General features: G+C 35.0%; 1 protein-coding gene across 20 annotated transcripts in view; it reads right to left on the reverse strand.

The window, feature by feature from the left end:
- MYCBP2 (MYC binding protein 2) overlaps positions 1-19,215 on the reverse strand; it is a 200,770-nt gene that overhangs the window by 59,414 nt on the left and 122,141 nt on the right. For 16 of the 20 annotated variants that reach the window (XM_037377066.1, XM_037377073.1, XM_037377077.1 and 13 more), the window contains 8 exons: positions 18,145-18,317; positions 17,661-17,805; positions 15,550-15,762; positions 12,840-12,895; positions 12,296-12,411; positions 10,045-10,142; positions 5,779-5,895; positions 4,858-4,998 (listed from right to left, as the gene is read on the reverse strand). In XM_037377066.1, coding sequence (XP_037232963.1) covers positions 4,858-4,998; positions 5,779-5,895; positions 10,045-10,142; positions 12,296-12,411; positions 12,840-12,895; positions 15,550-15,762; positions 17,661-17,805; positions 18,145-18,317 — 1,059 coding nt within the window. The remainder of the gene's footprint in view (positions 1-4,857; positions 4,999-5,778; positions 5,896-10,044; positions 10,143-12,295; positions 12,412-12,839; positions 12,896-15,549; positions 15,763-17,660; positions 17,806-18,144; positions 18,318-19,215) is intronic. The other 4 variants (XM_037377076.1, XM_037377075.1, XM_037377072.1 and 1 more) reach the window with 2 other exon arrangements.

Raw genomic sequence — 19,215 nt, forward strand, 5'->3', positions numbered from 1 at the left:
ACAAACAATTTGCAATTTTTACAAAAACAGTGAAAGTACCTCTATCTACTCAAAAGTGAAAGAGGTACCAATGCACTAGTGAGATAAATTTTGGAGCATTAGGGAAGGTGGGGAGGGTTTCAGACAGGGTGATTAGCAGAATATAGTCTTATCAATTTGGCATAAAACTATGGCAACTATAAAAAGCCTATATTAGTCTAGTGAGACTGTACTTCATAGGCATCCAACACAGTTTAACTGACTCATTGTGCTACTTGGCAGAGTATCTCAGTTTGTGATGGACCTCTACTGTAAGAGAAACATGGAATAATTATACCTAAAATATGCAAGTGTAATTTCAAAGATATGTTTTGTACATTATAAAGCTACATGTGTAAAACATACAAAAGAAATGAACAGCAGTGAAGTGGGACCATGTTGGCTTAGCAACAATGAGACAATGAAACCAGAAGCTGCCCTTCGCTGTGGGAGCTTCAGGGCTTCCAGGCTGTTAGCATAGTCTATGCTAGTTTAGGTTAACTGGCATATATTTCAGAATTAAGTTTTCATTCTGAAGAAACTACTAGCTAGAAGCTTTATTTTTAGTCCTTATGCTACTTTCTGTAGATTTTGTTCATTTTTTCCTTACAAGCTTTCCCCTACTAAAACTACAAATAATTTGAGGAATTCATTCTTTTTTCCAATGAAGTGTAAGTTTCAGAAATAAAAAAAATTAAATATAAATGACTTTGTTTCACCACCAAAAATTAGATCTTTTAAAAATATTTAAAATGTCAATTGATATTACTTTTCAAAGCTAAGGGTTTATCTTAAACAACCATTTTGTTATTTTACCCAACATAGTCCTACTCCCCAGTTGCCTTCCATTGTGCCTAGAACAACAGCAGTTGTCTCTTGTGAAAGTCCTTCAACATTTCCACAGAACATTCAGCTTTCTGAGGTCCTGTGATTCAACACTGCAGCCTACATACTAATTTTGGTTCTTTGCTTCCACTGCGATAATGGTTTCAAAAACTTGCAGTTTCTCAATCCTGCTTGTCTATGGTGGTTGGGGAATGTAATAATATAACTGGGCAGCAGGGTACAATATTCCTAATAATAAATTTTTACATGTAATATGAAGTAATAAATACATATTTAGAATAAGATTTTTAAAATAAAGTTCCAAAGCTTAACCAAGGTAAAATTCTATTTCTTCCTAGTGTGTACTGTTTTACATTGTATGCACCTTTCTTCTAAGTACTGTGCATAAGCATATATAATAAATCACTGTCCGTGTAAGGAACTTAAGTATTTTCTCAAAAACAGTTAACTGGATGTCAAACAAACAGAAGGAAAAACAACTACTGGGATTGGATTCAGCTTCTCCAAAATTGCAATCAGTTAAGACTTATACTCCTATCCAAAATCACCTCTATTAAATTCATAGTCTTATAATCATATTACCTACAATGGATTGCATGTGCAGTTTTAAATCAATGGCTACATAGCAGTTCCTTGTGAAAGGACATGAGCAACATAAGGAAGATTTGACGACACAGATTTTCTAAGAAGGTAAATGACCACAGCTCCAATAAATAAGTCTCATAACTACAATGGATCTCTGCCTTCCTATGATCATTTACCTTTAAATATAGTAATTTTGATCAAAATATATAGAAACAGTCTGTTTAGGAGTTCTAAGATATTCAGTGTTTGCTTTCTCATAAATATCTAGTTAATGTCCATAAAAAACTTAAAATGTAGATACAATATAGATGTCAAGATGATAAAAGGCCAAAATTAGCACTGCTGAAAAACTCTACTGCTTTTTCTTTGTTCACTGTTCAATTAATACAGTGATGAAACAGAATAACTAAAGCTTTTTTTTTAAATTATATTTTTTACATATTTTACAAAAGGTAGTAAGAGATTTTATTTACATATGAGATGATTACAAAAAGCCTGTATATTTAAATGTGACAAAGTAACGTAACTGGAGTTACAAGTCTGCATAAACTCCTGAGCTGAATAAAAATGGAGCCTAATAAAAGTAATGTGACATTAATTTGAACAGGGAATACAATGACTAATTCAGCCACTTGATATTCCAGTTGTATATTTAGTCACAAGAGACTTTTTCCAGTCTATTTCCTTCTTCTGAAACCAATACTGGTAGAACAGCTTTGGATTCCAAACCCCTTGTATAAACCAGGATAAGCAGATATGGATTATTTCAAAATTTAATCTAAAGAACCTTTAGCATGTATTACTTAATTGAATATCTTTTGTCATGAGCCATTCACCTCTAGAGGACTGCACTGATCAAGTTTGACAACTTACAAATACAGTTCTTTTCTTGGACAATTCAGAGAAATAAAGATTTTTGAATATTCTCAACTTAGTAATCACTAATAAAAAGAGATTTTAAAACTTCCTATCAAGAAAGCATTATCACTTAATGTGATCAAGATTTAGCAGGAAAAAAAAAGGTTTTAAGCTGAGCTACAAAATCAGGAGCTTACAAAAGAGTTTATTGAATTTCATCAAGTTATGTGGTGCATAATGCTAAAATGGCATGCACTGAAGACTAAAGCATTCAAAAGCAAGTCACTGAATCGTGACTTCTGTTTCGTGGCCTTTAAGAAAGAAAGAGAAAATGTTAGGTAATATTTTTTCCTTCTTCCTCTTATTATTATGAATCAAACCAACAAATCTTTATGCCTAAATACTGTCATAATGAAATTAAATAGTTTCAGGACACACTGACTCCTTTTAAAATTTGAAAATATGAGAGAGATGCAAAGAAACCTTCCATTTGAAACTAGTTCAAAAGACATTTCTTATTATACATAACTACATTGCTATAATAGTTGCTTTTGTAAGACTTCTGCTATGTTGGCCAGGGCCTGCTTACTGATCAGAAGCCAAGAAAGCATGTGGCTTTAACCTCACGACATTAAAAATGCAACGTAACTGGTTACATAAAAGATAATTAGACATATCTACCAGCTTCTAACAGTCTAAATGGTATCAGAACCGATACTGTTTAAAAAAAATAGACAGTATTTTATCTGAACTTTACAGAAGCAGAGTGAAACGTATGATAATAAAATGCCGTTTTTCACATGTGATTGTGCCTGACCTACTTATTCAAATGTCATTTGAATTCTCAAGATTAGATTGTCAAGATTGAATGTTCAGTTATTTATTAATGACAGCCATTTCCTTTCAGGCTTTTCTCAGGAAGCGCAGGTTATGTTCTAGAGCCATCTGAAATACACCAGCCAGTAAGTTCTTGCTAATCACCTATGTGACTGCTGAGCTCAAAACTATTCCCTTCAGCAAGTAAAAAAGTATTAGAAATAGTTAAACTTAAAAACCAAAAGAAACAAAACCCCCAAACACCTCCCCCCCCCCCCCATAACAGACTATAATACCCATTCAGAAAATATTTCCTGAAGTTAACTAGTTAGTCAAGGTCAATTCACTTTTATCACGTGTGAACAAGTAAAATTCAACTGCTGTATACAAATTTTAATATTTTGTAAAAGTATAATATAGCAATTTTCTAATGAGTATCCATTTATAAGGCCAAAAATACAAGCAAGATTTTAAGCAACGCTTAAATTTTTCCCATGTTTTCACGTATCTCACATAAACTAGTCTATCATCACAGTGTTTCAATGACTGATGTTTGAATACAGAAATTATTCCCATTACAGAAATGTTTCCCAAAGGCAATATTAATTTCCAAAATAAGAATTTTATTGAGAGAAATCTCCAATAGAATTATATCAACAAATAGTTTATAAACAAGAAGGTGAACAGAAAGATCTACTCACATCATGTAACAGTGCTTGTCAAAACACAGGCTGCAGGGGTTTATTAATTGCCAGATGTGGCTACTAGCAAACAGCCCAGTTTCACTGAAACTGGGAATAACTCCGTTCTTCCATGATTGGAAAACATGACCAGGATGACATTGCTGGCTGCAGGTATTTAATGTGGCCAGATATTTGTTAACTATCTTCAACTGCAGCAGCAGCTCACTCATATAAGATGACAAATAAAATCTAAATAACAGTATTTATGATTAGATCTGGTTCTTACATTCTGCACTGAAGAAACCAAGGTACTGCCCACTCTGGGGAATGCACAAAACCAGATGAGCCAGAATGGCCTGCACTTTCATAATTTTTTTGAGAAACATTGGTTTGGCTAAAATACGTTCTTGCCTTTTACATTTTTTTTCAAACTGTATCTTGTTCCAGAAAAGGTGTAACCTTTGAACTCCAGTGATGACCACCATTAAAGTTATGCAGATAAATCATGCTTACTCTTACTGTAAATTCAATTTTGTACTCAGTCTTGAAGCTCTGCGATTCTATGATTAGCTAATAAATTGATAACTCAAGGATTGAGGTGTAGAACTCACAAAAAATATACACAAAACCCAACAGAGCCTAAAGAACTTTCAGGTTTTTTTCAAAAAGCCTCAATTACATTGCTTCACTGCAGGCTGCAAGCCTCTTCTGAAATCGTAACGTCAGTGGATCACTTTATACACATCTTGCAACAGAAACACCTGGTGCAGACCACAACCTAGTATGAGTATACTTTTGTACCCTGTTACAACAGTCCTTGCACTTTTGTTTCTCTTCTAGGGGAAGAGGATTTAACATAAAAAGCCTTGTACCTTTCTACACTCCACCCTCATTACACAATAGCCCTCAAAAATGCACACACATATAAGATAGCATTTGGTAATTAAAATATTGTTTACCTCAGGACTCATTTGCAGCCTTAATTAAAGAAAGTCTTGTAATGAGGATAGAGTGTACTTTTGGATATTTTTCAAAGGCACCTTTTACTTACGTCAACAGGTACCAGAAGGCTCTTGCCAAGATGTTGGTTAAAAGAGAGACACCAGGCTTCAGTGTAACCATTCATGTTAGGAACATACTTCTTTATTGTCTCATCATTCAGCCTCAGCCAAACACCATCATCATTGTGGATCTATGGGAAACAAGCAACAAAAACGAGCCATGCCCTCCTGTAACTGTTCCATACCTTGGTAGGATTAACAGACTTCAGACAAACAGACAATAGTAGCAAGAAAGTAATGATCTTCACTAAGCTGATAGAATGTAAGAAGAGGTGAAGAGGAATATCAACAAAATCAGAATTTCAAAGGAGTGGGAGGCGTATCTTTTTAGAAGGCAAGGTACGAAGATTAAATTTAAATTGGATCATGCAATAATAAGAGTTGCTCTGAGAAAAAAAGAGGAAAGCAAGCCAAGCCTTCATAAGCTTCATAAATTCCCCACTTTCCATTTTTACACTGCGGATATAACTTAGTAAATTGCAAAAATATTCCTTGTATATGAAGTTTATTGTAAGAATTATACGTGCATAGTAGTCTAACACACTAATGATCTTTAAGAAGTGTAAGTGAAAGATGTAATGAAAATTACACCTACATCTGAATTTTTGTGTAGAGTTGAAATAATAAGTCATGAACAGCTAATTCCTTAGAGATATTATTGTGAGATGAAGTCTAGGAATTTTGTTTCCACATACCAGTCTCAAAAGTTTGTTACACAGTTTTTCAATTAAGCAAATTAAAAGGAAATGACAGCTTGAAAAACTAAATTAGTAAATATTTAGATTTTTGCAATTTATACTTTTACGTTCTTAAGCTGTATATGTCAACATCTAAACATAAAAAACCCATTATTTGCATGAATTAACTTTACATCTTAGCCCAATTTTCAACAGAAATGTCTTATGAATTACCTCGTCAATGAAAGTGATGGATCCATTGACTTTCACTATGCCTATTTGCTCACTCTGAAGGGAAGGGTGGCTACGGATACGAAGCCCTGCACTGTCCTTGGCCACAAATTTGCGAACCTAAGAGAAGCAAAGGAAGACAGTAAGGAAGAAAAAATCAGAACAGAGTTCTCAAGAGTAAAAAGAAATAGGCTTAACAGATTCTGAAATGCTAGTGATGAGATGGCAGTCTTAGAGTTACAGTTTGTTGCTAGTTTCCCATGGCTGCTGTGTATAAGTTTTTTTACTACAACCAATCGTAACGTTCAAAAAGACCTAAAAGTACATTGACTCAGTCTTGGAAAGATCTGTTGTACCACACAATATCCAATATTCAATACAAGCTTCCAGGTCTTTCAACTGCCCTGCTACTCCCCATTTTATTAATTCTTGCAAGTTTCAAGGCTTTTGCCCTTTCAAACTTAGTATTTCCAGTAACTGATCAACCTGGGATTACCAGTTCTCATTCGTGCTACTGTAAGATACTGTTTAGTCAACTTTTTGGCCAAAATTTGGATATTTTCCTTAGCTAAAGAGTTGAAATAGCCATTTAAAATAGAAAAAGAACAGATCTTTCTACTTCTTTATTTTATCTTTCAATAATAGCTATTTCAATAGTTTCTCCCTTTTTCACAGGAAGATCAGATGCTCCTTGTTACAATTTTGATTTACTACGGTCCCCAAAATCTCACAGTTGTTATTCACTATCATTATTTCACCATTCAAAGACCTTATCAGGCACCTGTCCCATAAAAAACAAATGTAAGCCATCCTTTTGGTCTCTGGTTTTGAGAAGTGCATGTATTCTATGCATGTGGTATAAAACCTTTATTTTCAAACTCCACATGTAAAGCAAAAAAAACCCTATCAACTGAAGTATGGACTCAATCTTTAACTTAACATAAAGCACAGAATGATATGGAAAAAGTAAACTCAGGAAAAGGTAATGAAAGGTAACAACTAAGTGCATTAATTCATTTCTTCCCCCCTAAAGAAATTGTTTTAAGAAATGGTATTTATTTAAGGCTAATTAAAAAAAACCCAACAACAACCCAGAAGCATGTGAAGAATTTCAAATATAGCTTACTCCAAATTGTGCAAGGTTTTGTTTACTAACAATCCTGTACTCCAAGGATTTAGATTTCTCTCAACAGACAAGACTAAGACTTCCAAGGTCCTTATGAAAATGTAAGGCTGAATCACTGCTGACAGCGTTCTCAACAGAGACAAGCCTATAAACAAAGCCGTGCAAATTAAAGGTCGCTGCATTGTTATGCCAAAATGTTACTTTAGAAAACCATATGATGGGTTGGCTAGAAATTGGATTTAAAAACCTTGAATTTAGAGGAAGAAAACTCACAAAAATCACAAGATTTGGATATGCACAGGCCTGGAAAGAGCATTTTTCCCCTTTGCAGGAGCTAACTAAGTTGAAGAAAGTTCAAGCTGTAACTGCAAACTGTTCAGGGATCAGATCCACTGACAGACAATACAACAAAAAACAGACTAGAAGTTCTCTTATGCTCATTTCTGACCATCATGAAAAACTTAATTGTCTGAGTCTTCTTTCTGACTTAGCCCCTCTTTACTTGGAATATTTCTCTATGGCACAATGGTTCAGTATCTGTCCTGTAACACCCCAATAGTCAGTTCTTCCATGGAGTACACACAAACTGATTCTTACTGAAAGAAGGGGCTAATGCAGAAAGGCTTAGCAATTAAGATGAACTTGTCCCTTACAGTGGACAGCAGTTTTTAAGAGCTTTGTTGCTGTGTCTTCTTATTTAGTTAATCTGAAAATGTGGTACACCTTGCAGCACAGACAGGTGTGTTGCATAGGATAAAGCAAACTTAACAAGGGACTTAACATTCTATGAAGGGATGCAAAACACCACCTCTTGCCCAGAGTTTTTGGGTTTGGTAGTTTTTTTGCAATTGATGCTAGCTACTTGTTCAGTCATGTGAGGACAGTCAAAACAGTCAAAACATATTAGTGACCAATCATTCTGACACCAGTCTTGCCCATTCCAACTCAGCTAAATTCAGACTGCTTTCTTCTAGTTGGTTCCAACTACCCTGAATTACATTACATAGCTTGAAAAATGATGTTTCCCTCAATAGGATGTAGAATGGAATTTCCTGCAAATTAGTTAATCTAAGGTTCACAGTCAATGAATGAGGAGGCAGCAGTTCTTATGGGTCATATACTCCAGGCTAAATACAGATCGCTGGGATAATCTTTACCAACTTGGATGGACAGGAAAACCAGATCTTCATTTGATTTCAAATAACAGAGCATGAAGACATCAATAATAAAATCATAATATAGTATCCATTTTCAACTTGTGATTCAAGTAAGGTATGACTACTAAACTGGAATGTTTCACTGCCTCGATGAAAATAATTTGGTGATTCTACCTGAGAACAGATCACCACTGAGAATGCAGTGTTAGTGTCCTCTGGTTATAACTATCTGAAATTTCAGGCTGACAAAGAAGAGGAAGAAGCTTCTAGAGCTCAGCTAAGCCCTTTTTCTCAGGGAAACATGATTTGGTAGATTGGACTGTCTCTGACTGACACATATCTAATCTGCATTCTTGACTTCAGAAGCTTGGAGTACAGTGCAATAATTACCTTTCTGTATCATTTATAATACTGCTGTTCATACACAAAGAATTATTCTAACCTGGTTTGTTGTGTGATTTGTTACAACACAGAAGAAAGAAGACTGACAAAATTATTTACCATAAAAGGTAGTGTATTTTTGCAGCAGGCTCTACTGACACTATATACAGGACAGAAAGTCTTCTCTTTCAAAGAGACTACAAATTGGAACAACAAACAAGACATGCAAACAGAACACCCCAGGGAGATGATTAAACACTAGGCAATGCCTCAGAACACCAGAGGCCTAACTTCTGTATAGTATTTTTAACCATGAAAAAAATGTAGCTGTTACATATGAACCAGTCAACTCCATTTCCACTGCAATAACTAAAAAGACAGACATCACTTTCATTCAGCAATTTATCTCGTCTTAGATCAGATGTCTTTAGTGATAACAAACAACACGTATGATGATCAGCTTGGATGGAGATAATTAAGTTCTGTGAGATGAATCTCACCCAGTAGGAATTGGGAATTTTAATTAAGATAATGAAGTAACCAGGAAGTCTTCCTTCCAAGAGGAAGGAGAAAGCCTAGAAGTATTTCTCAGGGCAAAAAAAATATTACGCAATGAAAGATAAAAAATTGTGTGGAAACGAAAGCTAATTTATTATTTCTATTTTGAAGTGTGGGTGCAGGGAAAAGAATCTTGTTAGTGACGCTGGATGCATTTACAGACTGGGAAACTACACAATAAAGTTACTGTCTCTAGATTATTCAGAAAGTTGGAAAACAACTAGGTCAGGACACACTGTATAGGTAAGAAGCTGGCTAACACTTGATTATTTTTGTAACCACCTATTTCTTAGCCACCTTTGCAGTTGTAATAAGACAGGAAAGGATAACGTTGTAGTAGTTCAGAATTCTGCATCTTTTAATACATGTTTATTTCATGAAAAAAAATATTCAGTGGCTCATTTAATATCCCTTCGTTTGCATATAAGGGGAAGTGGAAGATGATTCCTTCATCTGGGCATATTCCTTATATCACTGCCACACCAGCTTTCAGAGGAAAGCTCTGTTATTTGCATCTACTTTAGTCCTTCAGGGTGGAAAGGTAAGGTGAAATGGGGAAGTCAAAAGCTTCAGAAAGGATAACTTTTAAAAATAAAATAATGATATTCTAAGGAAGATATTAATAAACTAATTTTGGTTTTTATATTGACTGAAGAAGATCCTTTTCACAAAAAAAACCACCATAACCTTTTTGAAGACCTTTGCACAATTAATTTCATAGTACAATATCAAAGAAAAAGAAATAATAGTGCAGAATGCAGTCTGTGGCTTTCACAATAGTCCCACAACGTTTGTGTGACAAGCCAAGACTAAGGCCATTTCTGCAGAGCTTCTAACTGTTTTATTAATGGATAGACTGAAAGGAAACAGACTTTCATCCTTCATTTTACCCCATATATTAATTTCATTGCATTCAGCACACTAAAGACATTTGCAAATATCCTTAAGTCCTGCACCAATATAACATGATAAAGTACGTATTAAAGAACACTAGAATCCCACCCAAATATTACTGTATGGTTGGGGTTTTTCTCCCATTCTCCAAACCTTGTTTGGCTGAGGCTCTGCTTTTGGTTTAATAAGTTGTGTTCCTGGAGGTATCATTCCTTTTGGAGGATCTTTTACTTTCACTTCTAGCCCAGCATCTGTAAGCAAACAAGACTAAGTTTTAAAAAAAACAATAAAATATTACAGGATATATCAGTCAAACAGGAATTACAGTTTATCTGTGCTACAATTCAGAGTAGGCAAAATAACCATTTGCTTATCTGTCTGCCATAAACAACACTTGCAGTTGCTTCATGGTGCAAAGTATTACTTTCTCAATACCTGTATCTTCATATGTGGAAATTTACAGGTCTATAATTTCATACTATTATTAGGTACCTGTCACACCTCGTGCACACAACACTATTAGGAATTTTGTATCATAATAGTGGCTTAAGGGGTATGTTTCAAGGACTAGCAAACACAGAAGAGATTAATGTTTGAAGGGTGCAAGTGAAAGCTTCTGGAGAAGCAATAGCTTATGCATGCTGTACTGCTGCAGATGTTAATTGCAAAATGTGAAAAACAGATAAGCGCCTTAAAATCCAAGTTGCACAACCAGAAAAGGCCAGTAATGTAAACTGCCAGCATCTTTAATTACCAACATTGTTGTAAGACCAGAAGGTACTGGAAAATATCTCAACACAGTAACATTCTCAGATTGTGAAGAAAAATAAATGTAAAGAAACAGTTCAAACTTAAGTAACCTTGAGTAATAATCTTAAAAGAAATTGTCTCAGCAATCACTGTTAAAGCCAAACTGCAAATTAATGGCCTCAGTAGATCTTTCCAGGGTTTTTTTGTTGTTTCATTGTAGAAGGTGATCCTTTGAAGAGCAACAACTTGAAAAGAAGCAGCCAGACCTAGCAATAAAACTGTTAGTTTCAGTAATTCTTTTAACCAAGCATGGAAGTAACGGAGGGAATCCAGAAGTATCAAGAACACTGAAGTTTGAGACAGAGAAGAAACTAAGTGCTACCTTAAGAGACTTAACTAAAGCAGTGAAAAATTGACAGAACTATGGGGTCAAGCATGAGTACATGAAAACTTGAGAGGGGATAGTAAGATACTATGATTGAACCAAGACTGAAGTTACACTGAAGAAAAATGGCATAGGTATAGAAGTATACTCACACCTGTTTAATAACCAAGGTTAACAACTGTATTCTAGCATTTCTAAAAATTAACACTACACAAATTGAGGATGGTAGAATACACGAAAAAGTGTAACAACAGCTGATTTAAACTACAGTATAAAGTTTGTCTCCAGGAATAGCAGACTGGAAAAATACAATTGAGTGCACTGGAGACTCCTATGAAGGAAAATGTTCCTGTTTGAGGAACAAAGATAAACATTAATAATGATAGCGTACAAATCTTATCTTCTCTAGTTAACATATCCCATTCCAATTCTATGTGAATTATGTGCATTCATATTTATGAGTATCACTGTATGTATTTACAAAAGCTGCTGCGCAGCATTAGGAAAAAGGAATTGCTGGTGCTGGTGAACTCACGGAAACCCTATCAGATCTGGGCCTAACTACAATGCCTTCAATATCCATCTTCACCATAGCACCAGTAAGACTAACAAGAGAGTATTCAAGATACCAACTTTTTTTTGGAGCGGCAATCTTTCCACTGCATGCTATAGTATCACATAGTGTAGTCCCTAGGCCTAACAAGAGAACTAAAAGATTTTCAGCAAGGAAGAAACCTAAGGCATTTAAAAATTACTACAAATGATTGAGACTTAAGGTGGAGTCTCAGTTAAGACCAAGACCACACTTTCTCAATTTTCCACAGAAGAAATGGCATTATTTACTCCTACATGGTCAGAAACAATTTCCCCTTTCCTTAGGTTCTTCAGTGTTGGTTTTTGGTTGTTGTTTTTTATTTTTCTCCTTTAAGTGTACATGTCTGTCATTCTCAGCTGAAACAAGACATTTCTCTTGGAACATTGAGACTGTAAAGTAAGATACTCTATTAATCTGGCAGTTATATAACCACATTATAAATACATGATATGCCACATACATCCCTTTTCTATGAGAGAATAGCTGTGGTATTTTTTTCCTTTTCAGAAGGAAGAAGGAATTAGATAGAACACTTCTAAACAAAAACTTGGGTGCTACGTTTTGCTGTCAACTGTAATAATAAATCTTGTGAGCAAGCACCAAGACATACATTTATCGGTATACAAAACGGATAGAATATAAATTTATGCTGAAGTATAGTGAAAATTGAGTACCTATTTCAATGCCATCTATAGTAACATGAATGGTATAGAGACCAACAGCTCCTGGAGTCCAGTTTGCACAGTATGTACCATCATTATTGACTCTGATCAACATGTTTTCACTGGGTCTAGGCATAAACAAAACAATGGAAATCATTAAACAATTACTGTCTTCTTGGAATTAACCTGTAACAGTTTGAAACTATTCTACTTTTTTTCTAACAGATCATCTAAATACCGTTTTTCCCTGTCCAATGTATTAACCTCATATTATTTATTATCAACATATAACCCTCTATGCCACATTTAATAGCAAATGATGAAACAACACATTCAGAGAGTAGATAACACAAATAAGGAATCAACATTAGAACAATTAAGAATTAAGGAGCAAAATCTCTAAATCTAAGAAAAAAATATAATAATACATGATTTTTGTGTTTCTACCCTTAGACAAAGATTACCTGGCAGTCAAAGCTTGTGAGTCTGGGTGTAAGCAGAAGTGACAAGACATGTTAATTTAAGCCCCTACTAAAAAGTAATTTTTTATGTTTACCTCTTTGGTGTTGGTGAAGCAAAGCGTAGTTCTTCAAAAGAATAATTTTCATATGCCTATAAACAGGTTAAATTCAACAAACATAAAATCAACAGTTATCAGTTATACTATGGTCAAGAATAAATAAAAGCAAGGGTATGTTCTCAAAGATCACACTAATCTAACTTTACACTCACCACAAGTATGGATCAGGAAACCAGAAACAAATTCCAAAACACAGAAACACAGCTATATTATAAATACATACGTGAAAAAAGTATCTTCACTTTAAATAACCATTATTTAGGTAACAAAGATACCTATTGCTAACAAAAACATTTGTTCACAGTCAAGTCTTCTAATCTCACTTGTACAAAAAGCCATTGAACACAGGTAGTGCATTGAAGACCATGTGAAGATAAGAAAGCAAGCATGCTGCAGGTCAAAAACTGCAAACCAGACCAGTGGGTTTATCAATGGAATTTCGGATCCTCTCTCTTTCTACTCACAGTGAAGAAATTCCCTCTATACTGAGGTGATATTTCCACTGATTCTCACTACAAAAAAGAGCTGATTCACTTTCACAGTTTCTTGTGAAACAACTGCACTGAAAAGCCCCATAATAAGTAAATAATGGTAGTCCCAGAACTGCACAAAGTCCCTCAGCAAGAATCTCTAGGCTGCAGTGGTTGCCAAGTTATCAGATTCCCATGTTAAATCAAAAACAACAGGCAGGGAAGAGGTAGATAAGAATGTTTGAAAACACATGCAGATCAGCCATTTCAGATCTCTATACAAGGAGAGTTTAGGCTATCAGTCCCCCAAACATGTAATAATTTATTGTCATGAAGTAAGAAGTTAGAGTTTCTAATCATATTTGGATGTTTCTATTGAGTACTGATATAACATGCAGGCTGGTATAAAATTAAAAAGTCAGGGGACATTGGCATTCTGCACCGAAATGAGTGTACTCAGTAACATGGGGAGGAAAGTAGAAGACAATTATTTACACTTTCTTGAATCAGTAAAGTTGTTAATAAGCTAATCAAGTACAGCAGGCAACATATTTGCATTTCCCAGTATGTCAAGACAGTCCTTAATTTAAGCAGCAAAATATCAGCTCTCTTCTGAACAAAACAAAAAAATGTTAAGGTGTTGGACAGAAAAGACTTAACCTAAAAGGAATTTCTGGAAGATTCCCCAGCAAGGTGTTAAATATGGAAGTCAAGCATGTTTCAACAAGAAGAGAGAAACACTTTTTGTATTTTACCTTGGTGTGTACTTGTACTGTTTTACTTTTATCTTTACCAAGACTTCTACTGCTATTATCTACTAAGATAACTTTAACCAAATACTTTTATTTTCATTTTATCTTAGCCTGACTCAGTTAAAAAAAGACGACAAGTTAACAAGCTAACATCAAGCATTCCTCACTCAAAGGGTCCATCAGATCTAGAAATTAATTTCTAGACACCCTACACTCATTCCACTATCATTTACTCCACAGTATCTAACACATTGCTAGATGTGCCACCATAACAGTTGTGGGACCAGATTTGCCACCTGGTACTGGAAAAGAAGCAGCAGGTACCTGTGGAAAATGGCTATCAGAAATCCCATCTGGGTTCCAACATTGAATAAATAATGTATTTTTTTCCCCACCTCAAGTCACTGATAAAATTACCAAGTAGCATCAAGCCAAGAAGTGATCTTTGCAGTACTCCAAATAAAAAAACCCAAACAAGCCAAACACACTTGTCTCCTTGATATACACTCCCTGATGCAAATATCTTTTCAGACATTTGATTTAACAAGTTTTTAAAACATTTGTTGTACTCCATATTGATTTTTTAGTCCTTTCACTGATCCATTAAGACATGATTTAGTAGCCAGTTGCACTATTTACACATAGCAACTGTAGCGCTATGCAGAAAACAACTTGTGCCCTCTAAAAGATGCTACTTTGCTGATTTTTCCCCTCCATAAATCCATACTGATTATACTAAGTATTATCCTTCTCTGATTCCTGATTAATCATGTCTTGTAAAGATGTCCAACTGCTAATTATACTCATCATGTCACATCTCTTAACTGAGTCAATGTGACTTACATGTAAATTTATCGCAGGTGTTAAAATACACTTATTCAATACTAACTCTTCCATTTGTACCTTTTTAAAAACTGTTCCTGGCAAAGTCTCTGAGCTGATCCATTTGACAATGGCTAATTTCAACAAATTGTGTTTAATATTTATGAATCATTTGCATAATTGAACTCAATTTACATTTTTTTGCTTTTTTTGCAAACTTTTTTTGCGATTTTGTAATTTTGCAAAAATTTGAATTATTTATGTGACCTTTCTATTATGCTGAGCTCAGATTTTTTTCCTATGTTCACCACTTACAGTTTTAATACAGATCCACTGCAACACTCCAACTCTATACGGATACATTGGTTTGACTTCCCCTCCACCATTTCAATAGCTGTTTTAATTTCTCCTGAGTAACTCGGACTAGTTTGTTAATAAGTGTAATCACAATGAAACAGAACTTTTCTTTTTAAATGCTAATCCAGTCTGTAACTGCTTTACAGTTCAGGAAATTGGCCTTTTTGATGCATCTAGTTTTACACTGACCAAAATGAAATACAGTTTTTTCCTTCTCTTTTGCATACTTTAAGCACTTCGAATACTGAATTTTATAGTTATATTGCTTAAATGACAGTCATTTACCTTCATCATTGTAATTGCAATATATCGAGCTTCTTTTACTATCATTGGCTCATAGGAAGAATCAAGCTTTGGTGAAGGAAGTCCTCCAAAGGTCATATCACTGCTAGGGGAAGCAGCTGTTGCAGGACTCCCTGGTATTCGTTGCACCTTTTTAACTTGTTCTTGTTGCAAAGATGTTTTTTTCTGAGAAACAGGAATAGCTTTGACTTCTACCTACAATAAGACATGGGAAACATAAGATGATTTAGAGAGAGAAAACACACACACACACACATAATCTTTTAGATGTGGTAAGGTACAGTGACAAAGTGCTTAGAGTGCTTACTATGAATCCAGCTGTAGCAAAAACCTGTGTCTACACTTAGCAACAATTTGGAAAGCCAAGCACTGCATCTCTGAAAAATGTAAATGTACAGGAGAGACGCACCCAACTGACTTGGCACATGATCAGCAAGGGCCAGTGTCGACTCTGCCAGTCCCAGAGCACTCACTGGGGAGCAGCACATAGCCCGGTATGCCTAGCTAAGTTTTCCTACAACAGAAAATGCTACGAAGTAGGAAGAGAGCCTTCCAAATGAGCACACAGGTTTCAGAGTGAATCATCAGGGCTTGCTAGATCTGCATCAGTGGTGGCCAGATTGGATCCTGGCTGGCTCTGCCATCCTACTACATCAGTACTGTTACGTTTATACTGTGTTCTTTAATGCATATTTTAATTGACTTTTTTTTTTCCCCAGAGGTACCACATCTCCATCAATGCAGGCAATATAGTCAGCAGTACAGTTTTCTGAGGCAGAACAGACAATCTGGAAAATAAGTTTATACATTATTCATCCTAAATCTGCAATAAAGTACATTAAATATTGCAGATTTCACACAACATTTTATCAAAATTTGACTTAATTTATGGAAGTTGTACCACTGCATTGCACACTGAATGAATCCAACAGAATGATTAAATTGAATCAAGATTTATTACTTTAATACATATGTGGAAAAAAATATCCAGCCATAATTTGTAATTTTGATGATATTTTGACATACCCTTTTCCTGATTGATAGATAAAATCACTACCTTCAAGACTTTTCCACTTCCTCTGTCACAGATTTAAGTCAGTAACCACATGTATAAATGTCACTCAAGCTGTGTTTGTGACTAAGCTGATTCTTGTGTTACTGTTGTAGACTCACTGTTCATTAATGAGTTTACAGCTCACTGTAAGGTAACTTTCAATTATTACATCCTAGACAAAGAATAGATATGAGAGCTCTTATCGCAGGAACCATGCCTCTGTAAAAGGTATTTCATCTACTTTTGGGTTTGAACAAAACCAACTACCCCACAATAACAGTGGGATTTAAAACATCGATATAACCTGATTTATTAGAGCTACATGAAAACCATTTTGTGTTCAATTTGTTTTGTTTGTGTTCTTCGCCACTTCAAGCAGCCAACTTTTACACATATCACATAGGTTTTCTCTGAAGTGTGCAAAGATTTTCTAATTCTACCTGAGGCTGTCATAAACACTTCCTTTCCAGTACTTCAACAACTGAAAAAAGAACCATTAAAAAAAATGAACAGTGATTAACTGAAGAGGCTGAAGCAAAACCCAAGAATCTCAGACCTTGCCACTTATTTTATTAATTTCAATAGCTACAGAACTTCCAGATATTAGAAACAGAAAAGGGGGAAGTGCTGTTCTGGTCTAAAATAAAGTGACTATAAAATGGTCCATCAATGTGCTTCTGATTCTTTTTTTCCATCACATTTATTCAGTCTATGATTTATACTGTTTCCTGGCTTACAAGTTAAAAAAAATGGATTCTGTCACCATACAGATCATTACTATCAAACATCACCTACAACTGGTTATTTCCAGAACTATGCATGTGTAGCTCATTACAGAAAAAATATAAACTGCATGAAATGGTGTTTGCGTAATACAGATTCTGATAATTTTGTGGATTTATAGGTAAGAAAGTGTGACTACATTGAACTTATGAATGCCACTTTCTGTCCAATAAAAGAGTATTCTGTGGAACATTTAAAACAAATACTAAGAGATGACACAACGAATTATAGGAACAACCAAGATTCAAATAATTACCTTCATATTAGGAACATGAACAACATCCCCATACTGGTCTTTTGTTTGTACTGTAATAACAGTTGGCCAGCCACACCGAATGTCATCCTTATTCAAAATCAATGAAGTTTTTTGAGGATCAGCATATGAATCTGGCTGAAGCCACCTACAAAAAAGAAAAAACCCTACCATTAATATCTTTTATAGCCCCCCAAATATAAATCCTTACTCTGTATAAACATGACTTCCAGATAAGAAAGGGTGCAGAAGCTCTATAATACACAATACTTTGAACTAATATATTAACAGAAACAATACGGCCAAGTAATTTTATTTAACTAATATTTGATATAACTATTAAAGATCTATAGCTATTTGTATAGACAAGCAACAGCGCACAGGTGTTAAAGTTTAGCAGATAACTAAACATTTTCTACTTTGCCTCAAAACTTAGACATTAAACTATGAAGTAATGGGTTTATTCATGCAGCATACAAACTTTTACCTTGCAAGTCGTCCACCACTGGATCCTGGTACACAAGCAATGAAATCCTCCAGAAATGACTGCTCATTGCTCTGTACCTGCAGTGGAAGATTTCCTTCGAGAGCTTCCAAAATGGTTGGTGAGTGAGATAGTGCCAAGCCTTTCCCAAGAATGCCGGAGTGAGATTTGCAGACCTTTTTTTTTTGGCAGAGGTTGAGGTGAAAGGTTGGAGACATAAAAGTGCTTTTCAGTATCTTACATGCAGACACTTTCCCATGATATGACACAATTGGTATAGGCAGTTTGGGTACTGAAAACCATTCATGGAGGAGAATAAATGGAATAAAAACTGGATAAACTTTACTTTGATTAAAGTTTAAGAAAAAGTCAGCTCAGTCTATAAAACAACAATGTATGTCAAAAGAAATTAAATGAGCTTGAGTTGAGGGAGAATTTCTGGAGGAAAGAATAAGGTAACATGGACTTTCATGTTAGAGTATTCTAAACTGCTGACAGGAGAAGAAAGAAAATGCATTCTTAAAATTCTGAAAAACTGAAAAATCTGAAAATCCATTCTGAAAATGTGATCAATGAGCATGTTCCAAAAGAAAATAAAAGGCTAGAGGTACAACTTGTAGAAAGGCAGATCTCTTAAGAAAGATATTTTTGGGGTGAGACAAAGTAAAAGAAATCCCTTCTTTGCAAGGAAGGAAGATGGAAAGATGCATAAACCACTGAAGAGACAGGACTAAAAGCAAAGGGGAATCCATAACTTGCATGCACACTCCTAGCTCACATTTTGAATTAGAACACAGTGGGTCCAAGAACAGATTGCTGAAAAAATATTTCTTCCAAGGAACATCTGATTCCTCCTAGACGGTTTCTGTTTACTGTTCTGTCACCTAAGACCTATGCATTGGTGTCATACTGTAGCACTGATGAGTTTTTTCAGCAAGTACTGTGACAACTGAATTTCAAAACAGTTGCCCTTAAGATAATTAGGAAAGAGAAAGAACATTGAAAATTTTTCCACTGTTCATCATCAGCTAGGGGCTATAAATAGGGACTTACTGACCACCGTTAGCTACCATC

Source organism: Falco rusticolus, chromosome 2, assembly GCF_015220075.1.
Source record: "Falco rusticolus isolate bFalRus1 chromosome 2, bFalRus1.pri, whole genome shotgun sequence".
NCBI lineage: Eukaryota > Metazoa > Chordata > Aves > Falconiformes > Falconidae > Falco > Falco rusticolus.